Source organism: Xenopus laevis, chromosome 4L, assembly GCF_017654675.1.
Source record: "Xenopus laevis strain J_2021 chromosome 4L, Xenopus_laevis_v10.1, whole genome shotgun sequence".
NCBI classification, from domain to species: Eukaryota; Metazoa; Chordata; class Amphibia; order Anura; family Pipidae; genus Xenopus; species Xenopus laevis.
The window spans coordinates 127,438,603-127,452,296 of NC_054377.1; the positions used below are offsets into that span (position 1 = coordinate 127,438,603).

The window sequence follows — 13,694 nt, forward strand, 5'->3', positions numbered from 1 at the left end:
AAAACACAGCTGAAAATTTGTAACCAATGTACAGTATGTTTGAATTTTATTGTGCAAAAAACAGTTTCTGGGTGGAGGAACTCTTTATTTAGGATATTAGGTAATAACAGAATTTGCTGCCCTTTCAAATAAATAAGAATGGGCGTGGTGCTAATTTAGCGAAATGCTCAAAGGGTTTCAGCCTATAAAAATCATAACCGTGTCTCATTTTTTCAATATTGGTATTAGACTTTTTCTACTGAGTTGTCCTCTTATATGGCCATTGCAATGTTTTTCGGGCTCATTTTTATGATCAGCATTGGGCTGTGTGCCACAGAAGGTAAGAATATTAACAATATGGTTTAACAGTGTTTGTTTGGGTGGAGAGGGCTTTGGTGCTGAATTCCTGACTGTGAGTCTGAACTACACAATTGTTGTAACAAATGCAGTCTAAAGGTGTCTCACCCATCCTCTCCTGCAAATTTACCTCACCCACCCTCTCCTTCTGCTAAATCCCAACCTCTCTCACCCTCTCCTCCTGCTAAATCCCAACCTCTCTCACCCTCTCCTCCTGCTTAATACCAACCTCTCTCACCCGCTCCTCCTGCTAATTCCCCACCTCACCCACCCTCTCCTCCTGCTAAATCCCCACCTCACTCATCTCCTCCTGCTAATTCCCTACTGTACCAATCCTATCCTGCAAATTCTTTACCTCACCCACCCTCTCTTCCTGCTAATTCCTCACCTCACCCACCCTCTCCTCCTACTAATCCCCACCTTACCCACCCTCTCCCCCTGCTAATTCCCCACCTCACCCATCCTCTCTTCCAGCTAAATCACCACCTCTTTCACCCTCTCCTCCAGCTAATTCCCCACCTCACCCATTCTCTCCTCCTGCTAATTCCCCGCCTCTTCCATCTCCTCCTGCTAAATCCCCCCTTACCCATCTTCTCCTTCTGCTAATCCCCCCCCTTACCCATCTTCTCCTTCTGCTAATCCCCCCTTACCCATCCTCTCCTCCTGCTAAATCTCCACCTCACCCACCCTCTCCTCCTGCTAAATCCCCACCTCACCTACCCTCTCCTCCTGCTAATTCTTTACCTCACCCACACTCTCTTTCTCCCCTTTTTGTGCAAATCCTCCTCAATTCACTTACCCTTTCTACTTGCTGATATCAACTTTTCCTGATTAACGATTTGAGGTACAGGGAATACATTTCTATGCAGGACTGAATGCATCTCCCTTAACTAGCTATAAAAAAAATATAGGGATTTTCCCTGCTATGGTGAGATCCATCTTTGGCTGATACATGCCCTTTTCTGGCTTTTTAAAAGGGGTTATAATACAGAGGCTGTGGGTTGTGATAATAAAGCGTATAGTCAAAAAATGGCTGCTTAGGCAAAGGTAAAACTCGAAGCTGAGCCACAAAAACCTTCACAGTAGCAGACTCAGAGTCAAACGTCAAATAAAATTGCATTCAAATCAGTATATTTTTACAACGCATTAGACAAATACATTAGGTAAAATTAAGGTATTTCAAATGTATAATATTTTTATAATTTTTTAAGGTAATCAGCGTCTTCGTGGAAAATCTCTGAACTTTGAAAGGCAAACATATACTAGTTATGCTATCTTACATCCTAAAAAGCCTTTAAACCTGAATGCCTTCACACTTTGCCTCCGGCTATCCGCTGAGTTCCCAGGTGGTCGTGACATGATTCTGTTCTCCTACTTTGGTAATGGAGCTGATCAGCTGAATCTATGGAGAGAGAAGGATGGCCGTTTCTCATTATACCTTGCAAGCAGTAAAGAGGGTGTTTTCTTTTCTTTACCCCAGATCAGCACATTTGGCACCGAACTTTGTATAACATGGGAGTCTTCATCTGGTACCACTGCCTTCTGGGTTGATGGTAAAATGACAGTAAGAAAAACATATCGGCAAAAACACCGAGTGCGTCCAGGTGGGACTGTAATTCTCGGGCAAGATCAGGATTCTCAAGGGGGACGTTTTGATTCTTCCCAAAGCTTTGTGGGTGAAATCACTGATGTCAACCTGTGGGATTATGTTCTGCCATGTGAATCCATCAGTGGAACATTTGCTATGGCTGGGAATGTTATCGACTGGAGGTCAGTTACATACAAAATTGTAGGAGACGTAAAGATTTACAAAAATTATGGAATGTATGTAGAAAAGCAATTACAGCCGAATGCTGGAGTCGACTCTGACATGCATGCAGAGTGAGGCCTTTATTCTAGAGCGCATTCAATTTAAAAAAAACCCCAATGTTTTACCTGTAAAGCTTCAGCTTTTGTTGAATTATATCTCCTACTTCCAGCATTTCACTCACAGCTTCAACACCACCTGTGGACCCACTAGTTCACATTGCTAATGTATATTCTGAAAACACCTATCAATAATACAGGGGTACCCAGATTTAATTATGTGATGTGGTCTCCTTTTAGTGATGCTGTCCAATCAAGATTTCCCTTTTCAATGACAGGATTCTATTATAATGCCATGGAAAATATTGTTTAAATCTACAGATTTACATTCAATTAGATAAAAATACCATTATCATCCATGTTTCTACCTCTAGTATTCCCATTATGGAGGAGACCCAATGTTTGCCCTCGCCTACAATAAAACCAGCATTGCTCACAGGCTTGTTTAATCATGTTGATAGATATTTCCTTTCTTTGTAACAATCCAGTCATGATTGCTCTATCTTGCTCTATTAATGTGTCAGATCACACTTGCTGTACTACACAATAAATAAAGCTCATTTGCATTGAAACTGACTGGTTTTCTTATCCTACTTAATCATATATATTTGCTTTTAAGGCTGAATAAGATATCCTATTTGGAAAGCAGATAAGAAGGAGGATCACATATATATATATATATATATATATATATATATATATATATATATATATATATATATATATATATATATATAATATATATATATATATATCTAGATATATATCTCTCTATCTCTCTCTCTTTCTATCTCTCTCTCTCTCTCTCTCTCTCTCTCTCTCTCTCTCTATCTATCTATATCTATCTATCTATCTATCTATCTATCTATCTATCTCTCTCTCTCTCTCTCTCTCTATATATCTATATATATATATATATATATCTCTCTATCTCTATATATCTATCTATCTCTATCTATCTATCTCTATCTATCTCTATCTATCTATCTCTATCTATCTCGATCTAACTCGATCTATCTCGAGCTATCTATCTCTATCTATCTCTATCCATCTCTATCCATCTCTATCCATCTCTATCCATCTCTATCCATCTCTATCCATCTCTATCCATCTCTATCCATCTCTATCTCTATATATCTATCTCTCTATCTCTATAGTGACATGCCACTGGCCTGCACATGCACTTTTATGGGGGAATTAGCGTTTGGTAGGCAGTTAGCGTAGGATTTTTAATCTTAGAGACAGGGACACCAAGGCTTCAGACAAAAACACAGGTTTATTATGCACTGGACATTCCCAACGAAAAGGCAACAGAAAAAATGTTCAGGTTACAGTTCAACAACTTCACTGTAGAACATGCAGGGTACAGTTCAGCAAATACATACCAGGGTTTTCCCCCTCTGGTCGCTCTCCATCAAGGGAAACTCTCACCCTCTTGCACTTTGAAGTATTTGTGCTTCACACTCAGCCCTGCTGGCTTACCCTCCTGGGACTCACACTCACTAGCCTCTGCCAGTCCTTTTCTCTTTCTTTCCCCCACAAGGGATTTAGGCTCCAAGCTCTGGAACTCTCTTGCTGGCAGCAAAGCTCCTTCTGCCCAGCTCTGTCTCTCACAGCCCCTCACTTCCCTCCACTCTAGGAGGTGTTTGGAGAGCCCTGAGTTGTGTTCACACAGCCCTTTTACATTGCCAGGTAGCTCCTCTCTCAGCTGCCACTTAATTACCTGGCTGAGAGGGAATTAACCCCACCTGAGCCAAATATTCCTTTGCAGCACATACAATGCAGTTTAAATGCACTTTTTTATGTGCCTTTTGCTCTAAGACAGTGGTGTATCCCAAACACCCTGTCACAATATATATATATAGAGAGAGAGAGAGAGAGAGAGAGAGAGAGAGAGAGAGAGAGAGAGAGAGAGAGAGAGAGAAATGAAAGAGTCCTCTGCACTCAACCCATTATCAATATATTTAAGACAGCGACATTTTGTGCATACTGCTACTGAAAAATGCCTTACCCTTTAAACAAAACAGGGATTGTTTGTCCATATATTGCAATATATTTAAGCTGGCCAACTACGTCAAAGTCATCCCATATCTGGCCAGTCCTATGCTCAATTTTCATCTGATTCATTAAGAATTCTATTGCTTCATTATACATTTTACAAAGGGACTAAGTTTTACCTGCAACTTACTTGCTGCTTTCAAAGTAAAAATCCCAAACTTGGCTGCCCTTTTATTAGACACCAGTGGGATCACCTGACTATAGCTGGGGAAAAAATTAGTGGTGAGCACAACTTTCCCTTGTTTGTTATAGTTATACAGGAGCAGTGACCAGCTCTATGTTGTAGCTCCCACCCTTCCCAGCTATAGTCAGGTGATCCCACTGGTGTCTAATAAAAGGGCAGCCAAGTTTGGGAGTTTTACTTTGAAAGCAGCAAGTAAGTTGCAGGTAAAACTTAGTCCCTGTGTAAAATGTATAATGAAGCAATAGAATTCTTAATGAATCAGATGAAAATTAAGCGTAGGACTGGCCAGATATGGGATGACTTTGACGTAGTTGGCCAGCTTAAATATATTGCAATATATGGACAAACAATCCCTGTTTTGTTTAAAGGGTAAGGCATTTTTTAGTAGCAGTATGCACAAAATGTCTCTGTCTTAAATATATTGATAATGGGTTGAGTGCAGAGAACTCTTGTATTTGTCTATATGTATTTTATGGTCACAGCCTCGTTGCATCCCCGCCTAATGTTTTTAAAAATTAGTGGTGAGCACAACTTTCCCTTGTTTGTTATAGATATATAGATAATCATGTTTTTATCTAAATATCACTGTGCATACAACGTTTCGGCCCGCATTGGGGCCTTTATCAATGTGGGCCGAAACGTTGGATGCACAGTGATATTTGAATAAAAACACGATTGTTTGATTAAACTGGAGTGCTGGTCCATCTTCGATTGCTGTACTATGCTATTTTGACCAAGCACCCGTGAAGACATCAAAGTGGTTAGAGTGCAGGTACTTTTGGAGATATAGATATATAGATATATATAGAGAGATATATAGATATATATAAACAAGTCCCAAAGGTGCACTCCGTTTCCTCAAACAAACGCCTGGGTGCCCGCAATAGTAGAATAGGTATATATGCAGAAAATAGCGACACTCACAGGACTTTACTGATGAAAAAAAAGGGATTATTTATTGAAACTCAACATTTCGATCCCTCACAGGGATCTTCATCAGGAGAAAGCAAAACTTTGCACACAGGCAGAGCAGGGCACACACATAGATACATAGTCACATAGTTAAATTGAGTTGAAAAAAGACAAAGTCTATCAAGTGTAACCCCTCCAAATGAAAACCCAGCATCCATATACACATCCCTCCCTACTTTCACATAAATTATATATACCCAAACCTATACTAACTATAGAGCTTAGTATCACAATAGCCTTTGATATTCTGTCTGTCCAAAAATCCTCCAAGCCATTCTTAAAGGCATTAACTGAATCAGCATCACAACATCACCCGGCAGTGCATTCCACAACCTCACTGTCCTGACTGTGAAGAACCCCCTACGTTGCTTCAAATGAAAGTTCTTTTCTTCTAGTCTAAAGGGGAGGCCTCTGGTACGGTGATCCACTTTATGGGTAAAAAGGTCCCCTGCTATTTGTCTATAATGTCCTCTAATGTACTTGTAAAGTGTAATCATGTCCCCTCACAAGCGCCTTTTTTCCAGAGAAAACAACCCCAACCTTGACAGTCTACCCTCATAATGTAAGTCTTCCATCCCTCTAACCAATTTAGTTGCACTTAGTCTCTGCACTCTCTCCAGCTCATTTATATCCCTCTTAAGGACTGGAGTCCAAAACTGCACTGCATACTCCAGATGAGGCCTTACCAGGGACCTATAAAGAGGCATAATTATGTTTTCATCCCTTGAGTTAATGCCCTTTTTTATGCAAGACAGAACTTTATTTGCTTTAGTAGCCACAGAATGACACTGCCCAGAATTAGACAACTTGTTGTCTACAAAAACCCATAGATCCTTCTCATTTAAGGAAACTCCCAACACATTGCCATTTAGTGTATAACTTGCATTTATATTATTTCTGCCAAAGTGCATAACCTTGCATTTATCAACATTGAACCTCATTTTCCAGTTTGCTGCCCAGTTTTCCAACTTAGACAAATCACTCTGCAAAGTGGCAGCATCCTGCATGGAACCTATAGTTCTGCACAATTTAGTATCATCTGCAAAAATAGAAACAGTACTTTCAATGCCCACCTCCAGGTCATTAATAAACAAGTTGAAAAGCAAGGGACCTAGTACAGAGCCCTGCGGTACTCCACTAACAACACTGGTCCAATTAGGAAATGTTCCATTTACCACCACTCTTTGTAGTCTATCTTTTAGCCAGTTCTCTATCCAGGTACAAATACTATGTTCCAGGCCAACATTCCTTAATTTAACCAGTAACCTTTTGTGTGGCACTGTATTAAATGCTTTAGCAAAGTCTAAGTAAATCACATCCACTGCCATTAACCAGTAACCTTTTGTGTGGCACTGTATCAAATGCTTTTAAGTACATTACATCCACTGACATCCCAGAATTGAGGTTTCTACTTACCTTCTCATAAAAAGAAATTAAGTTAGTCTGGCAAGATCTATTAGGCATAAATCCATGCTGGCACAAACTCATAGTATTATGATTTGCTATGAAGTCCAGTATCTTATCCTTTATTAACCCTTCGAAAAGCTTTCCTACCACTGACGTCAGACTAACTGGCCTATAGTTTTGAGGCTGAGAACGGGATCCTTTTTTGAACAGAGGCACCACATTAGCAATTCGCCAGTCTCTCTGCACTATGTCAGATCTCAATGAATCCTGAAAAATTAAGTAAAGTATCACACACAGGCAGATTATATGACACACAGGCAGGGCACATACAGGCAGAGTATATGACACATAGGCAGAGCAGGGCACACACATGCAGAGCAGGGCACACACAGGGAGCATATGGAAGGCAAAACAGAGGAAGAGACAGGGAAATCCATTAGGACCAGTCTAATATGTACTACATACAGTGACACAGTGCTGGTGCTCCATTAGCATTTTGTATAAAGTGTGAACAGGTGAACAATGTGGGCAGTTTCAGTCTGGGTCTCAGGTGTGAACAGTACAGGTCTTTAGGATATAAACAATAGATGTGTCACAAGTTTGAACAATGCAGGGGGATCACAGGTGTGAACAATACAGGGGATTAATCTGAATTTGAGGCAGGGGCCAATTAATCTCTGTAGTTATACCTTTTAAAGTTTACATATGGTAAACAAACACAGTAGGTAGGTTGGGGCCACAGAAGGTGGGCCACCAGTTGCACAGCCCTGCACTAGATAGTTATGCAGGCCCGGATTTGTGGAAAGGCCACCTAGGCCCAGGCCTAGGGCGCCAGGATTTTAGGGGGCGGCATGCTGCCCAACCACACCCACATTGGTTCAAAAACACTGGGGAGGCGCAGAAGATACAATAATTTTGTAAGTTTCCTCTGCCCAAAACACATTGCTCCAGTCCCGATTATGAAAATTTGAATGAATAAAAGGGGGGGGGGCACGGGTGACGAGCGGCATTGGGCCTAGGGGAGCCGCTATGTAAATCCGGCCCTGTAGTTATGTCCCATGTGGGCCCCCTTCAAGTCATTGACTAACTCAGAGTTAGAGAGCTGAAAAACAGGAAGTAGTGTTCTGGCTATTATGTTAGACATCCAGTCACTCCAGCCTTTATACATTACATTTTTGCCTAACTATATAAGAAACATTTTTTATTTACCCATTTTTTATTTGCACTGAACTGTTCGGTTGAAGTTCAGCTTTTAACTGTAATGTATATGTGCACCCGGTGTGAAGAAGGAAGAAGCAGGAAGACAATTGCTCCATGGTGCTTGTTCAAAAGTAACCAGGGCCTGTGCAGTTTTCTGCTAACAGGAACATTGTCCCTGGGTGATTACAGTCTCTGAGGGTTGCGGGTGGGGCACTCCCAGCAGGGCTGTATTTAGGTTCGATGCCACCCTAGGCACCGGACCTAAACACCCTATGCTGTGTGTGATGTCAGCACATCGTCCACGTGGCGTTACACACAGTGCAGAAGTGACATCACGTGATGTGTGCGCATGACATCCCTTCCACCAGTCAACCTGGCCCCTTACTCCTCACCCCCCAGCTGGGCTTGTTTTTTTTTAAATTTGTTAAATTTAAAAATTTAATTTATAGGCACCCGAGGGACATGCCGCCCTAGGCACAGGGCGCCTTAATATAAATACACCCCTTGTCCCCAGTGATTTCACATTGCCTTCTTTAAAGACATTGCTGATCATGAAAACTGTAAGCAGGGTGCTTTTCTTGGCTTTGGATGAGTCAGTGGGCCTTATTTAGTAACACCGGGCCGATTGGTTATAGTGAAGCATTATCAGATTTTTGCAGCTTACTGAACAAACCATGTTGTAACAAGGACTTTACTTGTGACAAGTAAAAACAATAAAGATGAAGAAAGCCTTAAAGCAGAACTTTGCTGCAATTTTATTGAGTTGTGCCACTACATGTTTGTGGCCACAAGCCCTTTATCAAGTGACTTGAGAAAGGGCTTGTGGCCTGAAACATGTAGTGGCACAACTCAAGAAATGTAATTGCAGCAAAGTTCTGCTTTAAGGCTTTCTTCATATTTATTGTTTTATATGTTTAGCTATTAATCTGGAAACCTGCTCTGTTTTATGTACAGTAAAGCTCTGAATTACAGGATGGTCATTTACCATAGAGCAAATAATTCTACATTCTATAAAGGATTTGCTCGTACTTGATGGTAACTGAGCTGCATGAATCCATACTGGTGGCAAAACAACGCTAATTGGTTTATTTAATCTTTAGATACCTGTACCAATTATTAAAAAATTCCCAGTGTATGGTGATGAATTAGATGATTGATTATGTGATACCTGTTACTGCCACCGTTAGGGACATATTATTATGTCCCTTCGAAATATTATTCTCATAGTTATGAGATAATTGTACAGCACTGTATAATATACTGTATATACTGGTTACTGTTAATTCCCCCTTCTTTTTTAGAGTTCACAATGTGGATTTCAGCCCCGTTGATTCTTTCTCTGCAGCAGTCTCCTTGGTTGGTGATGGCCACGGAGTGCACATGCATTTTGTATTTCATGTCCATTTGCCACCAAGGATCCATCTGTTTCTCAATGTGGCAGCATTTTCCTTCCAAGTAGTTGCTGGCTAGAGAACCATCAATGGCTTGTTCTTTTTGGCCATAATAGTTTGACTGATAAGGAATACCTTAGGGGAGCTACATTCTTTGCTGAAAAACCTATGGCATACATGTAGGTTAACTCTTCAGGCTAATATTCAAGTTTCTTAAGGAAATATAAAAATATCTAAAAATGCCATTACAGAAACACCAAAAGGCTCATCTTACACTGCGAAGGAGAGCAAACAGCCCATGCACTTTCCAATTGCTCATCCACACCAGCAATGTCTGGGAAACTAGCACAATCCCGGGCCTGTGTGTTTTTTTAAACCAAAGGAGTACCAGCAAATGGTCCAATGTTAATGATTACTAGAGTCACTAGGCACTGCCCAACATTTTGGCATCCCCTATGATATCGGGTTTAATTTTCTTTCATATATATTAGAGTGGTATCCCCAACTTTTTTTTTTACCTGTGAGCCACATTCAAACGTAAACACAATTTGGAGAGCTACAAAGCATATAAAAAAATCCTGGTGGTCCATATAAGGGCTGTTATTGGCTATTTGGTAGTTCCCATGTGGACTGCTAGCCTACAGGAGGGTCTGTTTGGAAGTGCATCTGGTTTTTATACAAACCAAAACTTGCCTCCAAGCCAGGAATTCACCTGCTTTGAGGCCACTGGGAGCAACATCCAAGGGGTTGGTGAGTTACATGTTGCTCTCAAGCCACTGTTTGGGGGCCACTGTATTAGAGGAATACCTGTGATGTGGCAGAAGGGGGGATAAGTCACTCAGCGACAAATATTCTCTACTTTGGGCAACTAATCCCCCCCGAAGTTTCCTTGTGAGGCAACTTCAGAAATCCAAATCGATTTGTATGCCATCCTGCCGGCAATTTGAATTCTTGCTGGCGGGAAGGCATTTGGGGAGATTTGTAACTGAGCGACTAATCTCCACATTTGCCACCATCCTTAGGGGAAGCCTAAATGTGATGTGATAAACAAAATATATGGTAGATTTTGCAAATGAAAGTCAATAGAGGCTGAGCCACAGTAACTACAATGACTTTCAGTTTCACTAACACTAAACCTAACACTTTGTCCCCCTGGTCATAATTATTATAGGATTGATCCACTAAAAATTGCTCTTGGTAGACTATCCCTGTTTATCTTGTGCTCCTAAAGCATCTAAACTAAAGATTGAAAGCATTCTGTGCTAGTGGTTTTAGCCTGGTGAAAACCCTTACATGTTTTGTGTTATACTAGCACTTAGGGGCCCATTTACTTAGCTCGAGTGAAGGAATAGAATAAAAAAAACTTTGAATTGCGAATGATTTTTTTGGCTACTTCGACCATCGAATTGGCTACTTTGACCTTCGAGTACGACTTCGACTTTGAATCGAACGATTCGAACTAAAAATCGTTCGACTATTCAACCATTTGATAGTCGAAGTACTGTCTCTTTAAAAAAAACTTTGACCCCCTACTTCGGCAAGTAAAATCTACCGAGGTCCCCATAGGCTTTCTAAGCTTTTTTTGGTCGTAGTAAAAAAGTTCGATCGATGGATTAAACTCCCTCGAAACATTAGATTCGAAGGATTTAATCGTTCGATCAAACGATTTTTCGTTCGATCGTTCGATCTAACTAATTGTGGTAAATCCTTCGACTTCGATATTCGATGTCGAAGGATTTACCTTCGCAGTTGAATATCGAGGGTTAATTAACGCTCGATATTCGACCCTATGTAAATCTGCCCCTACGTAATAGACAAAATCATAGCCTATGACTAAGCATTTGTATAACATGGAAAACATGAGGGTACCTCTGCTTGTACAGAAAAATCGACTTGGCTTTTACATGTTTTTGAAGACTGCTCTTAGAGTGCCTGCTCTACATCTATATGGTTATTTTTAGTCTGGATCTGAAAATGCACATTTTCAGATGAAAGCTGCCTGTAACCTATGATGACACTTTTGATTATAACTAATGGCAGGTGGCACAGAGAGATACGGGTACTCCTGCCGGGGGAGATTACATTTGTATGCCATCAGCAAAACTCTTGTCCTTACCTGGCTGCTATCTCAGTAACAAGGTTCCTGTCCTCGACTCTCTTGGGTCTTAGGTCCTGGACTCATTCTGACTCTTTTTCCCTAAAGGACACTAATTTGAGGCAATTTCATTGTATATTCTGAACACAACTAATCCTGTGTAAAACATAATAATCATATTAGGTGCTGAAATCATATCATACAGGGGATACCCTAAACCAGGGGTCCCCAACCTTTTTTTTTTTTTATCAGTGAGCCATAGTCAAATGTAAAAAGAGTTGGGGAGCAACACAATCATGAAAGTTTCCTGGGGGTGCCAAATAATGGATATGATTGGCTATATGGTAGCCCCTATGTGAACTGGCATCCTACAGTAGACTTAGTTTGGCCTTAAACCTGGTTTTTATACAACCATAACGTGCCTCCAAGCCAGAAATTCAAAAATAAGCACCTGCGTTTAGGTCACTGGGAGCAACATCCAAGGGGATTGGGGAGCAACATGTTTCTCATGAGCTACTGGTTGGGGATCACTGCCATAAACTGTCCCATCAAATATGTTACATAGGAAACATTAACAATTGAGGAAGGTTCCTAATTCCTGTTCACTCACTAGGAACATATTGCAAGGCTTCCAAAAATCCCTAAAAGTATATACATATTTCTGTGCATACAGTTATGAAGAACACATATAGTTTATTCATGTATAAATGAATTGATATGGATATATAATGACTTACCAGGAGCTTCACTAGTGAGACCAAACACCTGCCCTTCACAGATGGTGAGAGATGTTTTATTTCCAGGGATAAAGACAGTCACATACTGTCCTTCCATACCATTGCACTCAAAGGCAAGTGTCTCCCCATTGGCCATTGATTCGATAATGCCACATCTAAAGGCACCTAAAACTGAATTCAGTATACAAAGCTGCTTGTATAGAGGCTGCTTGGAGTCCAAGGCTAAAACCATGACGTGCATGACCATTACTTTCAAAAACTGAGAATTAAACCAATTGTGACTTACAATTCTGATTCTTATTTCAGCATTGTTAATGCGCTCGGCTAGAGATCCATCCTTGGCATTCTTCGGTTCTCTGTATATGTTGTAGAGACTGGATTGCTGGGCTATGCTTTTCATAGCAACGTTTGGAGCTGAAAGATATTGGATGATGAAACAAAAATGACTGACCACTACATTAACACCATGCTACACTGAGTAGAAATGTGTGCTGTGTAAATGAATGTAAAGTCAGTCTAAAATTCTGGTATAGAAATCTGTATATTGTAAAGTTGTATGACTTTTTAATCTGCCATAAATTGTTTCATTGACTTTAACAGGGTGGTTAACTTTTAGTATGTCATAGAATGGCCAATTTTAAGCAACTTTTCAATTGGTCTTCTTTTTTTATTTTTTATAGTTTTGGAATTTTTTGCCTTTTTCTTCTGACTCTTTCCAGCTTTTAAATGGGGGTCACTGCCCCAAAATCAAATGCTCTGTAAGACTACAAAGTTATTGTTATTGCTACTTTTATTCATCTTTCTATTCAGGTCCTCTCCTGTTCACATTCCAGTCACTTATTCAAATCAATGCATGGTTGTTAGGATTATTTGTACCCTAGCAACCAGATTGCTGAAACTGCAAACTGGAGAGCTGCGGAATAAACAGCTAAACAACCCAAAAAAAATACAAATAATAAAAAATGAAAACCAGTTGCAAATTGTCTCAGAACATCACTTCCTATATCATACTAAAAATAACTCAAAGGTGAACAACCCTATTAACCTGAGGTGTAGTCTAGGGCTGTTGTTTAGGTGGGTTTGGGTTGAAATGTGGCCAACCATTATAGGTTAGGGTTGGGTGCGGGTCAGACTGGGGAAGTACACTTCTCCTCTGCTCTTAAATATTCCCTGTCGGAACCAGAGGGGCGCACAGAAGTAGCATACAGACAAGAAGACTAGAGAATGGGTTGGGTGCTGGTCCTACAATGGAACATTTGCGGGTTAGGCTTGGGTGCGGGTTAAGGTTTTGTGGGTTAGGGTCAGGTGTGAGTTGAGTATTTCCTGACTCGCAAATAGGGTTGCAACCTTTTGTTTTGGGTGAAAAAGGGCAGGGGGGGGGCTGGTGATGCTGGGGGGTGGGCCAGTGACGTCATGGGATGGTCTTGTGACGTTGGGGGCGGGTGACA

At 40.7% G+C, this 13,694-nt stretch overlaps 1 protein-coding gene across 1 annotated transcript; it reads left to right on the plus strand.

The window, feature by feature from the left end:
• The first annotated feature begins 240 nt into the window (after positions 1 to 240).
• crp.L (C-reactive protein, pentraxin-related L homeolog) lies at positions 241 to 2,774 on the plus strand. The gene is made up of 2 exons (XM_018257196.2): positions 241 to 319; positions 1,548 to 2,774. Exons 1-2 carry the CDS (start codon positions 256 to 258, stop codon positions 2,219 to 2,221), a joined length of 738 nt encoding a protein of 245 aa, XP_018112685.1. The 5' UTR covers positions 241 to 255; the 3' UTR covers positions 2,222 to 2,774.
• Positions 2,775 to 13,694: the final 10,920 nt, after the last annotated feature.